This window comes from Haemaphysalis longicornis, unplaced genomic scaffold (genome assembly GCF_048455015.1).
Source record: "Haemaphysalis longicornis isolate Haplotype H1 unplaced genomic scaffold, Haemaphysalis longicornis Haplotype H1 scaffold_5, whole genome shotgun sequence".
NCBI classification, from domain to species: domain Eukaryota; kingdom Metazoa; phylum Arthropoda; class Arachnida; order Ixodida; family Ixodidae; genus Haemaphysalis; species Haemaphysalis longicornis.
The window spans coordinates 89,898,330-89,922,273 of NW_027526385.1; the positions used below are offsets into that span (position 1 = coordinate 89,898,330).

The following is a 23,944-nucleotide window of genomic DNA, read 5'->3' on the forward strand; positions in this document are numbered from 1 at the left end:
TTGACGTACTGCAATTTGTGCTTACGCTTTCTGTTGCGCGCCTGATTTTATCTGTGTTTTTGTTTTAAATAAATGCGCTTGCAATGCGTTACTTTTGTATTTTTATTTGTGGCACAACCCACACTTCTGAGAAAAATTTAAAAAAGATATGACAAAACGAGGCACTGGCAAGCCAAACATTTTTAAAGGTAACAAAAGCACTCAAATTATTACATTGTTTACGTGGTTTTACGCTCTGTGCCAATCCAGGTGCAAAATTTAGCCGCATCGCGTAGTTCGCAATGCGTGCTTACTACGCGATTCTGGTTGAACTCGTTAATGCGTGCGAGCAAAGTGCGCGGTAAAAAAAACAAGAAGAAAATAGTGGTTGTGTGTGCGTCCGCGCTGAGAGTTGGCAAGCGTGCGTCCGTCGTAAACGCATCGAAAGTAACTGACAGCGAACACGCTTCCGCTAAAAGCCTGACCGGCATGTGACGCAAATCTCGCAGCTGCGACTCACGTTTTAGTTCGTTCGCCTTTTAGAGTGGTGTTTTGTTTTCTTTCTGCGTTTAGTCTCCTTCGAGGCGCTTATCTGAGACCCGCGACGCCGAGCACCGTGCGGTTTCGCTGTGTATGCAGTTTGCGCACTACACCAAACGTGCCGTCAGTTGTACTGCTGCTATCCGCCGGTGTCTTTCGCGGTCAGCAATGCCGAGCACGGTGCAGAAGTCGTTCCAGCCGTACCACATCACGGAGGATTCTGGGAGTGCGCCCGATTTTCGAGTGCGGGCGCGGAACAGGACCTACGAGGGCCTGACGAAGGGTGAGAACGCTTCACACCGACCTGTCGACCCATTCTAGCTGTACTTCATTCGTACGCATCTGTCGGCGTGTGGAAACTACTGGTTTCTCAGTCCGCATTACGGGAGCGAAAGGAACTTCGCGCAGTGTCCATGTGCGTCCCCTTCGGACCGTACAGTGGTCTAGAAGCGGCGACGGTTTGATTATCGGCTGGCCGGCGTCCAAAACAAATGTTTGTTTCCTTTTGTACTACAGCCAGATCAAAGCGAAAGTATCTACACCGACGGAACCAGGTTCTTACGATTTGATTAAGGCCGATCTGAGTTTCGTTGTCAACGATAAACAAGCAAAGGATTTTTTCTCGTTCTATTTGTATTGCATTTTGTCGTCGTTCTGCTTCTTGTTCGTGATGAGCCGAGCAGTTCAAGAGCCTTTAACGTGCAAAGGATCAAAGCTTGAACATCAGCCGGCCGTTGATATCAAACCTCGTACTTTCGTTTAACGATGCTTCTCACAAGTAGTGAACAAAAGTTTAAAGGTTCGAACCATGCCAGGACTCAGTCAAGTTAACTCTCTAGCATAACGTAGAACAGAAGGATAATTTCCTTCAATGACAATTAGAGAAGCCAGGCCCTTTGCCAGAAGGGCTTTCTACGTTAAATGGTTAGTTATGGGAAATGCAGGAACAATTTGCCATATACAAAATCCCCTCAAGAGAGTCAGAAAACAAAAAAGAAAAGAATGTCAACAACTAGCTTACTCCAGCATCTGTAGTTGCCCCTAAGTCGAAGGCGTAAAAAGCTGCATTTCATTTTATTTGTATTTCCCTTAGCTTATGCATCGTGCAAAACAAAAGTGCTGATAGAGTTGAAATTCACCAACGTTCACATAATACGACATAACGAGTCCCTTCTTAAATTCGTACACTTAATTTTTACTGTAGATTTTTTGGAGTCAAGACGAACAGGACACAGTACTGCTGATTATTGTATGGTTTTAATAACGTATTGTAGCGTTTAGGGACATCACTCGACAGGATACAAACAAATTTTTTTAGAAGGAATGCGTAAGCGAGCCATGTGTCACATTGTCAAGGAAACAATACTGCGTTCATCAACTGGCAAGTGCAATGTGGATGGCCGGCAGCTACATTTTATTTGTTTGTATTCCGTTGGTTGATGTCACTAACCGCTTAATACATTATTCAATTCCTGATAACAAACTCTTTAATTTTGCTCTCCGTCCTGTTCATTTGATTTTGTAAACATTGCCTTGTGTAGATTAGGCAGGCAAACTCCAGCAGTTGTGTGTGTCTTAACTTTCAGCCAGTGCGTATGTTTGGTCAAAAAAAAAAAAAGGTGGTTAGAGGCCAACTGCAGCCAGATTGTCTGCAACTTATAACACACATAGAAAGAGCAATAACATCAAAATGTTGGTTCCCTTATCTTCCAGCCACTGAATCCGAAACTGCCGAGTAAGAATGATGTGGTGAAAGTCAAAGCCTAATAAAATGCTCGATAAAGCAAGCACAGCAGTAATGATTCATGAAAATTGATGTTTCAGCAATGGAACCAGAAAAAAAAAAAGGCCAACCATTGTTAGTGGGTGGACATGATGTTCATGAAGGAATGCACACCAGCATTGCCACGATTATCTCGCTGTCACTGTTCGAAGCCGTGTGCAATGCACTGAAATGTGCAAGATCCAAGCTGCGGTATAACCTGCAAGAGCAGCAATCCTTGGCCTCGCAAGTTAAAAAGGCCACCGAAGACGAATTGCAAGTTTGATTCATTCGAAAAAGTTCCCCGTTAGAATATCGCTGACACCACTTTTAACGCAAACTTCACTCATATAAGCCGTATAATGAGGAAAACGGAGAATAGGCTTGCGGCACCGTAGCTACTTTTCTGCACTGAACTTATGACATAATATGGGCAGCTCGCTGTGATCGGCAGTGATCGGTGGTTCGGGGGATGAGGTGTTGTGCCATTGAGCCCAAGGATGTTGGTTCGATCGCGGCCATGGAGGCTGCTTTTATGATGACGGCGAAAAGCGAAAATGCCCGTGTGCCGAGATTTCGTCACAGGGGGTCAGAACTAATGTGGAGCCCTCCACGACAGCGCTCCTTGTAGCGTTGGTGTACAACATCGTGTGTTATACCCCTAATTTGAAATTTTTTTAGAGCGCAGCTTTTAAGCGCCCACTCCTGTGGTTTCGCATTGCTGTTGACCTCGTCGTAACCAAGTGAACAAAGATGACACCGAAGATAGACGGGATAGCGTGAGCTGAAAAGCTGAGGAGGAAGGCATGGCAAAAGTGTGAGGGGGAGAGCAGTATGTCGGGGCCGCGCGATATATGCTCGGTGGAGCCGACACACTGCGAGCGTGCACCGCCGTGCGTTCGCTGATGACGCAATCAGTTGCTGAGACGCAGCAGCTATGTGCCGTCACTGCAAAGACTGCAGTTCGTGCTGCACTCAAATTCCGTATTAGGGGTATTGTAATCGTCAGCACAATTCTTTCTCTAATCTATTCCGCAGAGACTGAGGGCACCTGGCAGGGACCGTTCTTCTTCATCCAGGCGGCGGACACCCAGTTCGGCATGACCGAGTCCTACCTGGAGAAGAAGCCTGACCCACGCTGGGACAAGGAGATAGCGCTAACCGAGAAAGCGGTCGAGGCAGTCAACCGGATGGACCCCAAACCGCGCTTCTTCATCGTGTGCGGGGACCTCGTGGACGCCATGCCTGGTGAGTGGGCGCTTCGACAGTCGGTCAGTGTTGGTGTTTCAGATTATGGGGTTGAAGGGAACTCTCCCTATAGCGTTCCTGTGGGACTAACTAATTCACGACTCACGCACTTAAAAGCTATCCTGCACCAATAGGAAAAATTCTACAGATTTATGAAAATGTTCTGAACACGCTTGCTTGTTTTAAGAGTATGTCTCTTCTGTACTGAAATAAAGAAATGAAACTCTCGCTTGCTAGATGGCTAGTGCCATCTTGCACAAACTGACTGAGCTAGAATGTGTTTGTTGTTTAGTCTTCATTTCAGTAAAGAGGGGATATACTACTAAAACAAGCCGACTCGGTCATTACTGTTTCCTTCTTAAGGCTTCTCTCAAACGACTTTTTGTTACAGCGATAAATTTTGCCACACAGGGAGACCTTTTGTTCCACATTCGAATTTTGATGCCTTTTTTGTGTCTAAGTATTTCTCTCGCTTCTTTGTTGTTGTTTTTTTCATTCATTTAGGTGCACATTTTGTCTCGCAGCCTGAGTCTCGATGTGTATAGTCATGGGCAAATTCACATATAATTGCTTTTAAAGGAGCCGTGAAGAGAAAACACAAGTTTGGCTCATTCAAAAGGTTGCCTCGTTAGAATTATGCTAACACCACTTTTCACGTAAACTTCGCTCAAATAAGCTACATAATTAGGAAAAAAGGGAATGGCCATGCGACCCACTAGCTCATTTCCCGCAACAGAACCTATCACGTCATACCAGCCAGCTCTGCAATTGGTGGAGGCCGGACAAAGCAAACACAAATTAGGCAGAACTTATAAGTTTGCCAAACGAGCTATTTGCGCTTAATTTAGGGCACATTCTTTTTATATCAGTAAGAATGGTGGGACAAACAGTGGATGTTGTGAAAGCACACGTAAACATAGAAGTACCGATGCGTACTGCTGTTGGTACTGCACGCACTATGCTTCGTTTAGATGCACAGCACTGCAGGGCTCTCGGGTTGTCTCAGACGACACTGGCCGATTGACGCAAGCGACGGTGTCTTGCGTGACCATATTTGTCGAGCGAGCACCATATTTCAGGAAACAATTATTTTCTCCATGAACAAAAGCAAGCCAGGTTTAAATACGGTCACAAACAAACCAAAGACAGAAAACTAATTGCCACAGTGCGGTGGCGCCATCTAGGTTGACTAACAGTCAACAAGTCTCCACTCCACGCCAAGTTTAGCTGAAAGACCTGTTCTTATGGTGTCATTGCAAACGTCGTTGCAACTTTTGTTTTGGCATGAGAAACAAAATTTTAACTTAGATTACTTTCGCAGTGAACAAAGCATCGTTTGCTTCCGGACAAGCTCTGGGGGCACTATAGAACACGAAATCTTTCGAATAAAACAAACTTGTATTTTGTCTTTATGGCCCCTTTAAGATACAGCATCTGGCTTTTATACCTATCAGTACTGAGTGTGCTATCTTGGAACAAGGGACATTGAATTAGATTAGGTACGATTCGGGCTCCCACAGTGCAGTTTTGGGTAGCCTGTACTGCGAACCACTAGTCTGCATCTTAGTGGCGGAGCTGCTTAGAGGCTCGCACTGTCCGTTAGTGCTCATCACGCCAAGCGAAGGTACCCCACTGGGCCAGCAGATGGAGCCACCGCCTCAACGGTTGTCCAGTGCACAATCTCGGCACATGCGTCAGGGCACGTGGTGCACTAATACCTCCGTGGGTCAGCCTCGATTACATACATACCGCGGCGAGTGGTGTTGTGGGCGACCCTCGCTTCGTGGGAGGTGGCCACCAGCATGTCGAAGTCAGCTGTGCTGTTTCAGCAGACTTGACAGGCATGGAACTTGCCTAATTTTTTAATTAAAGAAGTCCTCTGAATATGTGGTGTCATTGCCAGATATGTTGTTTCAAAGTAGTGGTGTCACACGTTGAGTTAGAAACTGCGTGCCTAGTGTGTTCTTGTTGTATTAAAGGGCGAAAACTGGAACTCGGCCAATGTGGCTGAATCAACGACACCACGTTACCTACTTAGGTGTTAAGTTAACAAGGCACCGCAGTGTAAGAGATTAACGGTGCCAGATTTTGTGAACCTGCCTTGTTGTTGCGAACATTTGTAGAATATCGGCGTTCATGCACACAAATCACTTCATCCCCTTCAGATTTCATTCCGTCAATTATGCACAGTAGTTCTGACTTCGACATGGTTGTCATGTGGTGGTTGAGAAACAGTTGAGTGTCACAGGCAGCACATAATGTTGATGGTAGGTATAATTGTTCTGACTAGTACTTCCCTTGTGTCTGTGTCCCTTGTGTCTGTACACACGTCCATAGTTGTATGTAAGGTACAGACAGTTGTAACAGAAGAAGGGAGCATACCCATTAACTTGACCCCAGTTAACTTGTCTTTTCATATAGTCTGACCTCACTAAAAGGTTCCAACAAGCACCCACACAGTTGCTGTGGAAGAAGAAACAATCGGCTCCAAATGTGGAAGAAACCTACTGTGTCACTCAATTCAGCCTCCAACTCAAGAGATTCAGCTGATGCCGCTGCCACTTGGCTTCGAAAAGCCATTTGGTTTCAGCTTAAGTTGGGTGACACCTCTCGCGCCCATGGAACTTTTCATTCTAGTGAGACTGTGAAGCAGTTTAAACATATTCGCACTCGTCGCAGCATGCTGAGTGACTCGCACTTAAAGGAGCCATGAAGAGAAAACACAAGTTTGGTTCATTAAAAAGATTGCCTCGTTAGAATCATACTGACACCACTTTTAACGTAAACTTTGCTTAAATAAGCTACATAATTAGGAAAAAAGGGAATGGCCATGCAACCCACTAGCTCATTTCCCGCAACAGAACCTATGATGTCACATGAGACAGCTCTGCGATTGGCGGAGGGCGGCAAAAGCAAACGCAAATTAGGCAGAGTTTACAAGCTTGCTGAACGAGCTATTTGCGCTTCAATTTAGGGCGCATTCTTTTTGGAGCCGTAAGAATGGTGGGACAAACAGTGTAAGTTACGAAAGCACATGTAAACATAGAAGTACCGATGCGTACTGATGTTAGTACTGCGCGCACTATGCTTGTTTAGCTGCACAGAACTGCGGAGCTTTGGGGTCGTCTCAGACGATACTGGCCAATTGATTGACGCTACGGTGTCTTACGTGACCATATTTGTCGAGCGAGCACAATGTTTCAGGAAACTATTTTCTCCCAGAACAAAAACAAGTCAGGTTAAAGAAGGTCAAAAACAAACCAAAGGCACAAAACGGCATGCCACGGTATGGTGGCGCCATCTAGGTTTAACGTAAAGAAATGTGCGAACACCTCGATGCCACAGCTGCCGTACAGGGTGGAGACACCCTTTGAACGGTCCCGTGCCGCTGCAATTGGTCAACACGCTCAACGAGTCGTTCTTTTCGTTTCCCACTCGACCCAGCAACGCGAAACAGATAAGATGATTGAAACTTCGCCAGTTAACCGCGTTGCGGCGATAATTGTAGCGCGGTTTTGATACAATGACTTCCTTCGGCAGCGAGCGAGCGACCCAAAATGGCGGCGCCAGCGTATACGTGTCTCCACCCTGTACGGCGGGCGCGTGAATCAAGGGACCCTAGGCTGCAGGGTGGTCTGTGATGTCATTGCGGGCCACAAAAACACACGATTTAGCGGGAAAATCAAACTTATAACTTAAATTGATTAATTTCTTAGAGAAAAAAAGCGTCGTTTGCATTCGGACAAGCGCTGGAGGCACTGTAAAACATGAAATCTTTCGAATAACACAAATGTGTATTTTGTCTTCATGGCTCCTTTAAGGACTCGCAAGCAAAGAAATGTAGCAGACTGTTAGCATAGGTGGAAATTGATGTGGAACAAAGATTCAATTGCTTGCTGTTCCGAATCCGTCTCTTACAAAGTTCTTTTCAAAGTATTTCTCTGCACTGACAAACGAGACGCGTCCGTCAGCACCGCAAAACCGCATGAGGCGCTTGCTTGACCTTGGCTGGGCTTGAAGGTCAGAGGGACGTTACCAGGCGTTTGGTGGGTATGTAGCTAGAGTAGTAAGCTTCACTTAGTGTTAATTCTACAGCTATTCGCTATTTTAAACTTCCAGATATTAGGACTGACTTTTGCAGCCAGCTGCATTCAGTTCGTCTAAAGCTCCCTCGTTTTGCTTCTCTCCCCCCGTCCCCATTCATCAGGTGACCACCGCAAGAAGCCACAGGAGGACGACTGGAAGCGGGTCTTCTCCAAGATGAGCAGTGAGGTCCCCCTGGTGTGCGTGTGCGGCAACCACGACATCGGCAACCAGCCGACGCCGGCGAGTGTGCGCGGATACCAAGACAGCTTCGGGGACGACTACTTCGTCTTCTGGTGCGGCGGCGTCATGTGCCTCGTGCTCAACTCGCAGTTTTATGAAGACCCCTCCCTGGTGAGTCCCCTCTTCTCTCGTCTTTTTAAAGGGACCGTGTGAAGGCAAAGCACAACTTTGTTCAGTTTGAAAGCGCTAGGCTTTGGTAACTCATCAGCTCCATTCCAGCCACGAAAGATTGTTTTATTTGAAGTGGCCATGCAGACAAAGTACAAGTTTGTTTTATTTGAAAGATTTCGTGTTTTATAGTGACTTCAGCGATTGTCCGGCAGCAAACTATGCCATATTCACTGAGAAATTAATCTCTTTAGGTTAAAGTTTTGATTCTCCCGCCAAATCGTGTGTTTGCGTGACTCCTGCAATCGGGTCATAACGGCACGTATTAAAACAAAGTTCCACTGCGTCATTCGGCTCTGCAGGCTTGCTTGCCGTCAGTCCTCCCAGATGGAGCTACCATACTCAGCCACGAACCATTGGCCGCCGTTGCTTTGTTTTTGACCGTATTTGCACCCGGCTGGTTTTTGTTACGGTAGAAAGTAATTGTTTTGTGAAACATGGGGTATGCTCGAAAACAGGGTCACGTAAGACAACGACGCTTAAGCCGATCGGCCAGTGCCGTGAAAGACTACTCCAAAGCGGCGGACTGTTGTGCAGCGAAAACAAGCATAGTGCACCCAGTACCATCAGCAGTGCGCAATGGTACTTCTATGTTTACGTGTATTTTCATAACTTTCATTGTTTACCACACCATTCTGAATACTGTAAAATGAATATGCATTACATTTAGGTGCAACTAGCTCGTTCAGCAAGCTTATAAGCTCTGCCTAATTTGCATTTGCTTTTGCCGGCCTCAGTCAATCGCACAGCTGGGCACATATGACATCATAGGTTCTATTGCGGGAAATGAGCTAGTGGGTCGCATGGCCATTCCCTTGTTTCCTCATTATATAGCTTATTTGAGCGAAGTGTGTGTTAAAAGTGGTGTCAGTATGATTCTAACGAGGCAACTTTTCGAATAAACCAAACTTGTGTTTTGTCTGCTGGCCCCTTTAAAGAGACACTAAAGTTTATAAACAAGTTTTCCTGTATTGGTGGAAAACAATGCCGTGAATGCAAATATACCCCTCACGGCAACAGCAGTTGCTTATCAGTGCAGAAAATGTCGAAAGTGCCAAAAGAGGTATCGCCCCATGCATTCACTTTTTCACACCAAGATTTGTGGCGTCACGAATCTTGAATGTTGAAGCGCAGTGTTACTGAAGCTGCCTAAGCGTTTTCGGGAACAAACGGTTGAATAAAATGAAACAAGCTTTCTGAACACCGGCCTTAGTGTTTGTTTCAGAAAAACGCGTAGGCAGGCTTCACCAGTCTTGCGCTTGAACATCGAAGATTCGTGTTGTCACAAATCGTGGTGCGGAAAAGTGCATCCAGGGGGCGATACCTGTTTTGACGCGTTTGGAATTATGTGCATTAGTAAGCAACTGCTGTTGCTGTGAGTGGTATATTTGCGTTTGCAGCATTGTTTTCTACCAATGGAAGCAAACTTATTTGTACACCTCATTGTCCCTATAAAAAGAAAAAAAAAATGCAAACAACTTTCGCATTCTTTGAATTAATGCTTACAGCGCGAACAATTAGGCAAAGGACAAAAGAGAGTGGCTACACGGACAAGCGCTGACTTCCAACTGATCTCAGTGGCTAAGGTGTTGCGCGGCTGAGCACGAGGTCGTGGGTTTGATTCCCAGCCGCCGCGGCTGCTTTTCTGATGGAGGCGAAAAGCAAAAACGCCCGTGTGTGCGAGATTTCGGCGCACGTTAAAGATCCCCAGGTGGTCAAAATTAATCCGGAGCCCTCCACTACGGCGCGCCTCATCGCCTGCGTTGCGTCGGTGCATTAAACCCCACAATCAATCAATCAATCAATCAAATCAATCGACTTCCAACTGATGATTTATTTCGGAAAACACAAATATAGAAGTATTCACGCATTATCCGGGTTGCGCGAGAAACATGGCAACCAGACAGGCACTGTGCATAACAAAGATAATCACCGTATCTGTAGAAAAACAGCAAACAAAAGGGCGTGATTTAGTGCGGGAATATATATATATATAGTTTGGAAAAATAAAAACTCACACAGAGCGCGAAAAAATATGGTAAGTAGAGACAGAGACACACGAGAAAAACGTCAAAAATTAAAAATAAAAGTTTACTGACGTTTCAGGAAGAGGTTCTTCAGGAAGGAAGTCCTCTTCCTGAAACGTCAGTAAACTTTTATTTTTATTTTTTTATGTTTTCTCGTGTGTCTCTGTCTCTACTTACCTTGTGTGCGCGTGCGTGCGCGCGCGCAGGGATTTTTTGCCTAGCGTCGTTGGTTCGAAAGTTGGCTAATTAAAATTGTCTAATCATCTAATTAGGCATGAAGTTGAACAGCGCAGGGACGGGACTAAGAGCAGAGGCGACAAACACGGGCACTGACTAACAACTGCTTATTTTTGGAACGAAAGAACATTTATACGGGTACAAAAATTAGCATGGTTATCAGAGAACGGATTAAGGCATGGCAAACAGGCAGGGAAGCTCTTATCGAGCATGCGCACGAAGATATAGGCGAAACGTGGGCTCCTCTTATCCGGCCAGATATGCGAGTTCCTTATCCAGCAAAGCCACCGACGGTGTGCTGACGCATGACGATCCTCTGCTGTGAATAAGGAATGCCTCGCATATTTCCACGTGTGCGCTGGCCTCTATACCATTTCAGGACACGGCAGGCTTCAAAATCAGGCACGCACGAATTGCAAGTTTTCACATGCTGGACAAGCATGCTGCCTGTCCCGGTTTTCAGCGAGTTGGCATGTTTGCGCAGCCTGTCATTGAGACATCGTCCCGTCTGGCCGATGCACGACTTTTTACAAGACAGCGGTATTTCGTAGACAACCCCTTCTTCGCATTGGACGAAGGGCGTGGCGTGACTCTTAGTGCAGTGCTGGCTTGCTTCCTCCTGGTTGACTCTCTTGCAAAGCCCGCCCAGCTTGTTGGGCGCTGAAAAAAGGAGATCCATACCAGAGCGGCCGACGATCTTCTTCAGGTTATGACTTACGCCGTGCACATAGGGAATGATTGCTCTCTTCTTATGCTCGTCTTGCGGGACCTTCTTTGTGGCCGTGTTGTGCAGATCACCCATGATTCTGTTGGCTACGCTGTGTAGGAGCGGTTCTGGATACCCGGCGGAACAGAAACGCTGGACTTGAGTGTGAAACCTAATTTCAACTGTGTGCTCACAGGACCTGGAGAGGGAATTCTTAAGAGCAGAGGTGGCTACCGCCCTCTTCACCAACTTGGAGTGGGCCAATGAGTGCGGTAGGAGGGCCTTCTTTGATCGAGGAGCGTACATCCAGCAGACGTGCTGACGGTCTAGGTGCAGCCGTACATGGAGGAATTGAAGCTCACCATTTGTCGGTTCCTCTTTGGTCAGGTCGAATTCTCCGAGTACATCACAAAAAATCTTGTACAACTCCCGCACTTTCTAGGCACTGCTCCCGACGGCTGCTCGGAAAATGATTAAAAAATCGTCCATGAAGCGGAATACCTTCTGAACAGCGGACTCCTTGAGTGCCTCCTGCAGCTTCCTGTCAAGTTGCGCCAACACCAAGCCGCTGAGCCAATACACACTCCCTTCTTCTGGACGAATAGATTATCTCTTAAGCGAACAAAGGTGGACTGCAGGTAGAACTCAAGCTATTCCACAAAGCCGCCAATGCTTACGCCACAGGCATTCTGGAATTTGGTCGCACCGTACGAATCAATGCCGTCTCGTACTGCTTCAAAAATAGTGTTGTGGGGCAACGAATAGTACAGGTTTCGGACATCGGCAGAGAAGGCTTGTATGTGACTTGGCCTCTCTTCCCTTAGAAAGTCTGACACTTCTTGCGGACGTCTAACGAGGAAGGGATCCTCTATAGAATCCTCTGCTCTTAAGAATTCCCTCTCCAGGTCCTGTGAGCACACAGTTGAAATTAGTTTTCACACTCAAGTCCAGCGTCTCTGTTCCGCCGGGTATCCAGAACCGCTCCTACACAGCGTAGCCAACAGAATCATGGGTGATCTGCGCAACACGGCCACAAAGAAGGTCCCGCAAGACGAGCGTAAGAAGAGAGCGGTCATTCCCTACGTGCACGGCGTAAGTCATAACCTGAAGAAGATCGTCGGCCGCTCTGGTGTGGATCTCCTTTTTTCAGCGCCCAACAAGCTGGGCGGGCTTTGCAAGAGAGTCAACCAGGAGGAAGCAAGCCAGGACTGCACTAAGAGTCACGCCACGCCCTTCGTCCAATGCGAAGAAGGGGTTGTCTACGAAATACCGCTGTCTTGTAAAAAGTCGTACATCGGCCAGACGGGACGATGTCTCAATGACAGGCTGCGCGAACATGCCAACTCGCTGAAAACCGGGACAGGCAGCATTCTTGTCCAGCATGTGAAAACTTGCAATTCGTGCGTGCCTGACTTTGAAGACTGCCGTGTCCTGAAAAGGTATAGAGGCCAGCGCACACGTGAAATATGCGAGGCATTCCTCATTCACAGCAGAGGATCGTCATGCGTCAGCACGCCGTCGGTGGCTTTGCTGGATAAGGAACTCGCATATCTGGCCGGATAAGAGGAGCCCACGTTTCGCCTATATCTTCGTGCGCATGCTGGATAAGAGCTTCCCTGCCTGTTTGCCATGCCTTAATCCGTTCTCTGATAACCATGCTCATTTCTGTACCCGTATAAATGTTCTTTCCTTCCAAAAATAAGCAGTTGTTAGTCAGCGCCCCGTGTTTGTCGCCTCTGCTCTTAGTCCCGTCCCTGCGCTGTTCAACTTCATGCAATGAACCAACGAGCCCAGTTACAGACCCTCCTACAGATCTAATTAGGCAACATGCAAAAAAATAGCGTGAGAAACCACATAGAAAAGTTAGCAGCATGCATTTGGTTGCGTCGTCTTAGAGTGCATCAAAACATTTTTAAACTCAGGCTAAAGTTAGGTGAAACACCCCGTATGTATATTAAATACAGGAAGCCTTTTCACTGAACCAAGCTTGTGTTTCGTCTTTGTGGTCCCTCTGGTCATAGCGTGTCATCATCTTTGCGGTTCCTCGAATGTGGAGTGCCAGGGGGATCTGAACTGGGCGGCACCGTGTTCTCTGTTGTCCCCCTCCGTGACAGGTGCAAGAGCTTGCCCAGGAGCAGGACTCGTGGCTGGACCAGCAGCTTGCCGAAGCCCAGGGCAGCGGGGCCAAGCACGTGCTGGTGTTCCAGCACATCCCCTGGTTCCTGCGGCAATACGACGAGGACAAGGAGTACTTCAACATCGTGCTCGAGCTGAGGCTACGCATGCTCGAGAAGTTCCACAACGCCGGTACGTCGCCAACTCTTCCCATTATCAGCTATCCCGCCAGACACTCCCACCACCTCACCCCGAGCTCACGCGATCACAATCCATAGCTTTCCGAATGCTGCTACGGACGAATACGTTCCCCGCAAGGAGCAGGTTCAGCCTTAGCCTGCCTTCCATCGAACCTCATTGCCTTAACTGCTCAGAAGCTTGCTGCAATCTTAAACACATGCTCTGGCAATGTCCGGCGTTACGTACGGCCACGGACTTCAGCACCGAGCACGAATGGACCAACGCTCTCTCGAGCAATGATCCTCGCAAGCAACTCCTGGCTGTCCAAAGGGCCTGCGAGAGGGCGGAAGACCAAGGTCTCTCACCACCTACGCGGGTGTGGCCAGCGACTACCTGAAGAGGACCCTTAGCGGCCATCCAGGATAGTCCCTCAGGGCCTATAATAAAGTTCTTTGTCTGTCTGTCTGTCTTCCTCCAACCCGTAGTTAACCGACACTCCCGAAAGACTGTGTTCACTTCTATATGTTATAAGCGCCTTGTTCTGGCATGAAATTGTAGAAACCTTCGGGTTGTTTTCGTGTGTGTTACCACATGTTATTATGTTTGCGTCCTCTGTAATAATGACACGCCGCGGTGGCTAAGTGTCTAAGGCTGCTGAACACGAGGTCGCGGGTTCGATTCCCGGCCGCGACGGCCGCTTTTCTGATGGAGGCGAAAAGCAAAAACGCCCGTGTGTACGATATTTCGGCGCACGTCAAAGATCCCCAGGTGGTCAAAATTAATCCAGAGCCCTCCACTACGGCGCACCTCATTGTCTGCGTTGCGTCAACGCGTTATACCCTACAATAAATTAATCAATCAATCTCTGTAATAATGCACATAGAGATTTATGCCCGTTTGCCTTTTGTTACAACACTGTCTTCTGTCATTAATTTTTCTCTGATACTTTTGTAAATAGTTTTGTATTTAACCCCACTCACTCAATGCTCCTAGGAGCTTGTAAGGTATTGTGACTAAAACTGCGTCGTTTTGATTGACTGCGGTGCAAACACTATGTTGTATGTATACAACATTTATCAACGACTCTGATCATTTTTTTCTTTTAACCCTTTCTGTACCGTGAAAAGGAAAAGATAATGTACCAAATTTACCGAAAAATGTTTTTCACTCAATTTGTAAGGTTTTTTTTTTGAAGAAAATGGCACCATTATTTCAATGAAATAATGTTCCTTTATTGCTATGATTGTGTAAAAAATATTGCTCTAAGATGGCTTCACATAACACCATTATTTCTGAGAAATAACGTTCCTTAATTTCTTTAGTTAGCTCAAAGATAGCTCGAAGATGGCTTCACCGCATGGCCGCAGTGTCTTGCAAAAAAGCGCCGTCAGGGCTCCAAAGTGACCGATGGCGAGTGTACTCGTCATAACCGATGACAACTATTGGCGGTGAGCGCGACCACGGGCGGCGCTGCGGAGCGCGCCTCCGTGACGTCGGCTTAGGGATTCTCGCATTTGTCGTCTGCTTCACTCGGGCTCGCTCTCTATGCTGTTTCTTTGCGCGCGGTTGAGATTTTGTGCTTGTCCGCAGAAGATCTCGCGAATGCGCAACTTTTTTTCGTAACAAAAGACTTAAAATAGCGTAAACTAGCTCGTGATTTTAAGTATAGTTTTTGGTACCGCTCCGGAAAAAAACATTGCCGGCGTCGCCTATGCATTGCTGCGAAGCTGGTCCTGTGCGGAGCGCGAAGAGTAGGAGCTAGGCGTCAGCCTCTGTGTTCAGCAGTCTTTCGAACAAAGGTAACAGCCGCAGGCTGACAACCGACAACAGCGAAAATGGAAGACCAAAACAAATTCCAGGCCTTCGGGGCTGTCGGCTTTGGCAGAAGGCATTACGATTCCAGCTAATCGCATGTAAGGTAAAACAGATTTGGCAACCTTGCCTAACACTCGAAACTATTGTATCAAGTCACTTTACGTTGTCACGGCATGGAAGTGTGCCAACATGCACTATGGGGCACAAATAATGTAGGTTGATTTCCAAATAACCTGCTGTGTGTATAGGCGCGTGCTGGTTTTCTACCTGGCTTCTAACCAGTATGCAGGCTTATTGAGCAAAACGAGTTACCTGTAAGGCAAACATACAGTAAGACTATGTTTTTTCATATTTGGAGGGATATTTCGTTACATTTGCCACAACCATATCATCCCAATATTCAGACAGGCATTATAGTAAAACTGCACTGAAGAGGGGGAGGACCAGGAGGAGGAGAAAACAGTAAAATCGAGCTGGTTAGTGGGCAGGCTCCTCAGTCCAAGACGAGAGAGTAAGATTCATTCTTCAATTCACCGAACGTCATCCCGAGCAGGCCAGGACTTGTTCTTTGCGACTGAAGGGGTTGGAAAATAATAAAGAGCTGTCGGGACATATTCATTGGTTTCGAATTGTGTTATACTGAAAATTGGCATGTATACTATTTGTTGCGTTAGTTAGCAAGTATATCAAGTTTTCAACACCGTAATCATGTCAGAACTTTTCGGGTTGAGATTGAGTTCGTTACGATATCGATGGTTGGATAGAAATTAGGTGCACAAAGCCGCCTTCGAGTACTGTGGACAACGTTATCTGCGCCGTAGCACAGATCTTATTGCATTGAATATTCACACGAACTTTGTGAGCCTCGCAAACATCCCCAAACCTCCTAGGACGTTTAGGACGATGCACAAAATGAATGCGTTGGGCACAGAAGAAAAAAAAAAACGTTCATCTAACAACAACGAAAGAAAGAGAAAACACCCGTTTTATTTCCTGCTGTGCGACCCGCTGCTTGATGCGTAGCATTAGACTCTTGAGTCTTCATAAGAGCATCTCAGAAATAGTTAAGGGAAGCCTACGCATTTGATTACCGTATTTACTCGCATAATCCTCGCACTTTTTTTTCGGAAAAGTCAATGCAAAGTTAGGGGTGCGAGAATTATGCGGGGAAAAAAAAAAAATCCGCTGCACAGTGTTGCCAATTTGCCTTATGCCAATCCCGCTAAATGTAGCGGTCGTTTTTTGTATAGGTAAGCTCAGTGTTGCCAACTGCAGCCATTTCTTTTTATTTTATTATTTACAACGTAAACAGTCTCCCGTCGATCAGCGATCATGAAATTGCTGTTTTTGCTTTCTGGCGCGCGCCCTATCTCGTCGTCGTATGTGCGTGCCCTACTCCAGTAAGTTGAAGTCGGTGACGCCGAAGTGCCTGCCTGCGGCACGGTTGCCGTGTTCGATCGCGTACTCTTTCGCTTTCAATTTGAAAGCGGCAGTGTAGCTGCCGTTCCTCCCCATGGCGAAGCGGCACCAAGCACAAAACAATTAGATCAAAAAGTTCTCAAAACGGCAGCGAGCTATCCACCACTGACGCGAGTGACTCACTGACTGCTGCCGCTCAACGGCGGGACCACGACGGCGACACGACAGCGGGCTGCGCGAACACCGTTGCGCGCACGCGAAACATGCGCGACAGTGTGAGTAGCGTGTTAGGGCGCCTGTTTTAGGGAGTAGCCATGCAGGTTGTTAGACGCCTGGATGGCCTTGGATACACAGCGCTCTCCGCCGAACGGAGAGGCGGCGGGGGAGGGCGCGCGTTGGAGAGCGCGTGCACCATGCGGGTTTCGCGAGCAGGCAACTTTCGCCGCTGCAAAGTTGGGGGTGCGAGGATTATGCGAGGAACCAAAAAATTCAAGTTTTGGTGGCTCACATTAGGGGTGCGAGGATTACGCGAGTGCGAGGATTACGTGAGTAAATACGGTACTTATTGAGGAGCTCTGAGCGCTGAAACTCGCAAATACGCTAGATAGGACGAGGGCGAGTTACGTCTGAGCGATGTTCTCTGAAAGTCGTTCTCTCTCTCCTCGTGTGTTGTAAAATTGTGCGGGACAAAGCTTGAAATTATTCAGAGCCGTCAGAATCTGATTGAAAACACGCTGTTTAAAGCACCAAAGCATAAAAGCAGGCGATTTCTAGCAAAGGCACTGCTGCCAGTCAGAACCGGACGACCGCGGCGCGGGTGTAGCAGCGCGGCGAATGTAGCAGACGACAGCGGAGCTGGTCCCTAAGCTGACGTCAGATCCAGGGGGCGCCACTCAAACATCTCACCGCCAATACTCGTCGTCAGTCATTTTAGTACAAAATCTCATGACGACTATTGGCCGCGAGGCCCACCACTGGAGAGGCCGGCGCTGCGATCGTTTTGACGTCACTTGTAGGATCACCGTTCCTATCTTACTGCGTAGTTGGCTTGCAGCGCGTGACACTTCGCTTAGGAAGCGCGTTCTAAAAGTATTTTCGTGTTAATTTCCTTCGTTTGAAGTTAATTCTCAGGGCGTCAAGCGCAGTTTTAATGGCGACTGTATAACCGTATCAACTGTGGTAGATTATCCGCAAACACCATGAGCATGGTGGTGTATTACGCATGCGACCGAAGCGTAAGCAGCAGCTTGTTTCCCCGATCAACAATGTGGACTACGGCGATCGCCGAGTGAAGTTTCTAGATTTCCCTTGTTTGCAAGAAATGTATAAAGCAGGAAATCGTGAAGCGTTAACTGCTCGCAGAAGCACACGCACCCGCCGTGCCTGCCCGCACAGCCGATGGTGCGGCTCGAACCGACGCAGGTCGCGGCTGCAACAACTTGTCGCCGCTTTTTAAAATCACACAAGTTGTGTAAAAGAAGTTCCAGATTGGTGAAAGTGGATGTTGGTGGGATGAAAAATTCTGATAGGTAGTGTCATCAGCTGTGGTTTTCAAAGCGATGCTCAAATATCTGCCGCGATTTACGGCGACCGGCCGCGGAGGTCGGTCCCGGCAGTGCCAGCCCGTTCACGCATGGTGCGGCGAGCAGCCGAGAGGCCGTGCAGGTATCTTGATTGTCGATCGCTTCAACGGAAATCACTGCGCTTACAGAGTTCCCAGCGCGGTGAAACGTTCTGTTATGGGCTGTCACTTGCAACTCAAACGGCGATGAAATATCTGCTGCGACGCCAAGCCTAAAGTTCCCAACATCCGATTACGTGCATCCGAAGCCGGCTGCGAGCTGTTGGCAAAGGCCCTCCTGTCGCGCACGCGCGTGTTGCGCTTGGGTTCCTCTAAATTATTGGGGGCCCCCAACGCTCGGTTCTCCTATTCTGAATATCCCCATTACCCGAAATCATTAACGACGTGTTTCGCCTCGTACGCAGCCTCGCCTTCTGTGAGCAGTCGTGAGTTTCGAAATTGATGCTCGAGAAATGCCGGCTTACTGTCAACATACAAAACACACTGCAATTATAAATTAACACGCCGAGCACCTAATGAAAACTAAATATAGCCTTGTCCGAACCCGCTCGAAGGCGTTAAAAAGTCGCGAAAAGTAAACATCAGCCGTGCCGAGTACAGGCTACGGCAGTGATCGTTAATGAAATCCGGGCATGACTATAAAAACATTGTAGGGGAAATAGGCACTGATTAAGCCAAACTGCAGACCATAACAATACTTTTAAGCATGTGCGGCGAAGCAATCTGATCACCGTTCTCGCGTCATTCATTTACCAGGCAATACGAGTAGTTCGCGTGGTGAGATCATAAGTGAGCGACGCGTTTCCGTCGCTGTTACAAGGTGTTTGCTTGCACACACACATGTCCCGTCACAAGTATTTCATAATGAATTTACAGCGCACTTTTCTCGGCATCAGTTGCATCGTCCTTGGCGTTAGCTGGCTGTGTATTTAAGAGCTGTGGGTCGCGATGGTAGCAACTACCTAAACGCGGCGGTGTCGCCGGGAACAGGTGAGTCGCTGATTGCTTGCCCGAATTATTTGGTTTACAGACAACTTTTTTGGTAAATTGCATCAAATCCACAAGGAGCGGGCGAGACGGTGGCCACAACAAAAAAACGCGCTTCCGCATATGCACGGGAAATGTGTTGTAGCAGACGACAAACGATTCAGTGTCCTACAAGTGACCTCACTCGTAGGTGGCGCCACGGTATGTCCTCGAGGCCAATACTCGTCAACTTGAATGAAAGGATTAACCACAGGTTTTAGTGGCGAAGCACCTTACAGGCTCAAGCGTCTCCTGCGCGCCCTCCTAATGTGTCGATGCGATCTCGTTGGTACTTCATCATGGAAACGGAATAAGTGCCAGGCACAACTGGAGAAAGGAAAACTGACAGGAAAGAGGCTCCTCTTTCATTTTGTTGAATTCTGTCGGGTTCAGGCCGGGCTCGGGCTCACATTTTAGAAATTTGGCGGGCTCGGGCTCAATTTTTAAAAATTCGTTGGGCTCGGGCTCACATTTTAAAAATTTATCAAGCCCAAGCCGGGCCCGGGCCGAATCTCTATCGGGCCGGGTCGGGCCGGGCTTAGAAATTGCGGCCTGTGCAGTGCTCTAGTTTGCATTGGCTCCTGTGTCGCGCCTGCTCTCAGCAGCATTTGTCTTGGAAGAATAGACGGGACACTGGAGCAGAGTTTTGGGGACATTCACATAAGGACACTCCGGTTCATTGGCGACTATCTAGTGTTTACTAAAAAACGGGTTTGAGCAAAGGATGGCGCACATTCTGGACATGTTCAAGGAAAGGGGGTTAGGGTTGTGCTTTTCGTTTGAAGTGCCGCAGTCTGATGAACTGCAGTACTTGGACTTAAACACTCCGGTTCTATACACTCCGGCTATACAGGCCAAGATCTGTTAAGCCACTATTGAAGTTGTGGGCTAACATACGGGATAGCAGAGGACCCCGGCTAGCTTCGCTAGAGAACGCTACGCGCCGTACACTAGCCCTGCGGAATCCGAAGACTCATGCGTGGGTTCGGGTACTCACATGCGGTAGACAGGCTCCGGCAATCCAAAGTGAGGCTTTATTGCCTGGCAGATACAGGGCATATACCAGACAACACGACTCTCGCTCGCGGGGAGACAGTGGCTCCTGTCGCTGGCTCAAGCCGCGGGACTCAGACCTCGATATCCGTCATCACGGCCGCGGGAGCAGGGGAGGCATCCCGTGTGACCGATCAGGGCAGAATCTCTCAGCAGAGTCCGTGGAACCAACTGGGTTCACCATCATCGGGGCATTCGGAGTAGGCACAGCCGAGCCAACCGATTCCGACCAAATCGGCCAGTCGACTCCCGGCGGAGCGCTTGTTCGTCCCGCAGGTCAGCTCGGAGGGGAGAGGAGGTCTTCCTCAGGTCGGGGAGAGGGTGGCGCAAAGAAAGGCGACAAACTGGTCCACCTTCCCTCGCGCCCTCGCGCACACGTTCGCGGCGAGCCGGTTCGGCACGTCACGCGGGGTCATGAAGACGACACGACCTACGTGACGCGCTGGCTACCCAAAATGGCGGCTACCAGCTCGCGAAAACATGTGCAGGCGAGGCGTAGGGAAACAAGGATCCCCACAAAGTTTGATTCGGGGCACTCTAAAAATGTGAAATGCGGTGTTGCAAAGTCTTGCCTTCGATCCTCACTACAGAAGTCTTGTTCACACACGGTCGAAGAGGCGTGCTTGGAACAAGTAATCCGGCTGAGGTCGGCTGGATACCCTGACGAAGTTTTGGCGCGAAGCAGTGAGAACCTCATTACGTGGCTGAAGGGTACGCAGTCGGCTGTCGTGCCGGAAAGTACGCCTCAAAGAGAAAGAAAAAGGTGTAGCTGTCGTCCCCTACGTGCATGAACTGTCACGCGGTTTGAAGAATGTTGGCAAACGGTATGGGGTTGACGTGGTCCTATCAGCGCCTGTTAAGCTAAGCGGTGTGTGTTCAGCGGTTCAAAGGAGGGATGCCCATGGAGCGAGCAGGCGCCGAGGCAGTGGGGTGAATCACAAAGACCCATTTGTTCCGCGTTGCACGGGGGTTGTTCACAGGGGTTGTCCGTTGGTATGTGGGAGCCAGTGTATTGGCCAAACCGGGCGATGTCTGAATGTGCGCCTAATGGAGCGCAGGAATAGCATTAAAAAGGACACGCAGGCACACCTCTCAATGCATTGTGAAACCTGTCCTTTACAGTGCTGCCCTCATTTCAGACAAACCAAAGTGCTACTTAAACATAAAGCTAGGATGACCCGAGAGGTGGTAGAGGCCTACCTTATCTCCAAACTGGGCAAAACGTGCGTCAGCCATCCGTCGATATCGCTTAGCCACGAGGAATTCGAGTTTTTAGATAACCGGTGAAGTTTTGTTTTGTTTCTTGCAGTGGCGTACCCTATTGATTAGTTGGCTTCGGTTGTCCATAGCCTGTTTTGTGTTAATCTGATGTTTTTCCCTTGTATTGTCATGCCCAACTGGTGTTTTGTTAGTCTATAATTTTGCGTCTTTCTTCAATCAAAAAGTAGTTGTGAGTCAGCGCTCGTCCTGTCCCCTTCTTTGCCTTAGTCTTCGTGTGTGCGTGCTGTTAAGGAAGATGAATAAGTACCAACTCTCCCAATTGTCGGTTCTTTTGCTGTAAAGGGGGCTAGGAGTCACCTCTGCTTTATCTGTTGTCCTTTATATCTCCATTATTTAAAGTTTGTGATAAAATTGGTATCATGCCTATCATGTCAAATCAGTCTCTTTTAAGGGGGGACACTGGTCTTAAAACAACTTCTTTTATTTTCAAGTAAACTCTGTGAAACTTGTCAGTCTTGCTGCTTTTTTCCCACTGATTTCAAATATGCCAGTATTTTTTCAGTTGGTCAATTTGTTACCAAGATAATTAGAGATAATTAGCCATTTTGCCCCAACAATTAACAAAACAGTGTTGGTCACAAAACTGTAATCTTTATATTTTCCATTACTATGAACCCTGCTGAATGCAATCTTGGAAACAGTTTTTTGATGCACCGCTTGGAACTAATTTTACGGCTCATTAAACTTCGGTAGCACCAGTGGCAAGGAACCATTTTCAGTGCCCATTTCAAACACCGAAGTTTAATGAGCTGTAAAATTAGTTCCAAGCGATGCATCAAAAAACTGTTTCCAAGATTGCATTCAGCAGGGTTCATAGTAATGGAAAATATAAAGATTACAGTTTTGTGACCAACACTGTTTTGTTAATTGTGGGGGCAAAAATGGCTAATTATCTCTAATTATCTTGGGAACTAATTGACCAACTGAAAAAATACTGGCATATTTGAAATCAGTGGGAAAAAAGCAGCAAGACTGACAAGTTTCACAGAGTTCACTTGAAAATTAAAAGAAATTGTTTTAAGACCAGTGTCCCCCCTTAAGGGAGTACACTGGCCTTGAAACAGCTTATTTTATTTTCCAAGTAAACTTCGTGAAACTTGTCAGCCTTGCTATTTTTTCCCAATGATTTCAAATACGCCATTATTTTTTCAGTTGGTTAGTTAGCTTCCACGATAATTAGAGATAATTAGCCATTTTGGTCAAACAAAAGACAGAACAGTGTTGGTCATAAAACCGTAATCTTTATATTTTCCAATACTATGAACCCTGGTGCGCGCAATAATCGAAGCAGTTTTTTGGATGCATCGCTTGGAACTAATTTTACAGCTCATTATTAAACTTTGGTGGCACCAGTGGCAAGGAACCATTTCAAATGCCCATTTCAAACTACACAGTTTAATGAGCTGTAAAATTAGTTCCAGGTGGTGCATCAAAAAACTTTGATTATTGCATTCATCGGGGTTCGTAGTATTGGAAAATGTAACTATTACAGTGTCATGACTAACACTGTTTTGTCTTTTGTTTGGCCAAAAATGGCTAATTACCTTTAATTATCTTGGGAACTAATTGATCAAGTGAGAAAATAATGGCATATTTGAAATCAGTGGGAAAAAAACAGCAAGTCTGACAAGTTTCACGAAGTTCACTTGAAAATTAAAGCAAAGTTTTTTTAAGACCAGTGTCCCTTCTTAATGAACAAAACTTGTATCTTGCCTTCATAGCCCCTTTGATCGTTTTACTTTGCCGCTTACTGTGCTGTCTTGATTTCCTCGAGTGCTCAGTGCCGTCATCTCACTCAAACGTTTCTGCTTTCTCGCATGCTATCAAAAAAAATGCAGGAGTGCGAGCCATCTTTTGCGGCCACTACCACCGAAACGCCGGCGGTTTCTACAAGGACATGGAGTTGGTGGTGACCTCGGCCATCGGAGCACAGCTCGGCGACGATGGACACGGCTTCCGCGTGGTCAAGGTTCTGGACGATGGAATCCAGCACCAGTACCACACGCTAGACCAGGTTCCAACGTCGGTCAACCTCAAATGACCCGCCGCCCCCGCCGTAGTTTCTTGAGGACGGTTGCCGTGTTTTTTGTGCCCGCCTGAGCTCTTCGATGTAGGCAGTTGCGGAACTCCACCTCAAAAAACGGTTCGCATCTAGACCGTGCGTACTGTGGCGCCACTGCGGCCGCCGCATGCACTATCCAAAAAACAAACTAGTTATTCAGACTGACACTTTAACGTTAAATTTTGTTTTAAACATGCATAATTCTTTATTTTTGTGCTTTTGTAAGTTATTAATTGCTAGCTAAACTCCGGCTTGTAGGTTGCGATTGTTTCTGTGTCCGCGCATCTGCCTCGACCAATTGGCGCTTGTGCGGGCACTCCAGCACAACATAGGTCCGAACTGAAGTAGCAAATTTAGAGTTATCGTTTGGCCTACAGCTCATTGTATGCCAAAAATAATCTAGTAGGCGATCAAGCGG

General features: G+C 47.4%; 1 protein-coding gene across 1 annotated transcript; it reads left to right on the forward strand.

The window, feature by feature from the left end:
- Positions 1-234: 234 nt before the first annotated feature.
- LOC144138562 (serine/threonine-protein phosphatase CPPED1-like) lies at positions 235-23,944 on the forward strand. The gene is made up of 5 exons (XM_077670908.1): positions 235-802; positions 3,320-3,529; positions 7,737-7,966; positions 13,108-13,300; positions 23,303-23,944. The coding sequence occupies exons 1-5, from the start codon at positions 613-615 to the stop codon at positions 23,503-23,505; spliced, it is 1,026 nt and encodes a 341-aa protein (XP_077527034.1). The 5' UTR covers positions 235-612; the 3' UTR covers positions 23,506-23,944.

Excerpts from the sequence above, each read along its gene's own strand:
- LOC144138562 (XM_077670908.1), top strand. The coding sequence starts at position 613 with ATGCAGTTTGCGCACTACACCAAACGTGCCGTCAGTTGTACTGCTGCT. Across the intron at positions 803-3,319 it reads CTACGAGGGCCTGACGAAGG|AGACTGAGGGCACCTGGCAG; the intron begins GTGAGAACGCTT and ends TCTATTCCGCAG. Across the intron at positions 13,301-23,302 it reads CGAGAAGTTCCACAACGCCG|GAGTGCGAGCCATCTTTTGC; the intron begins GTACGTCGCCAA and ends AAAAAAATGCAG.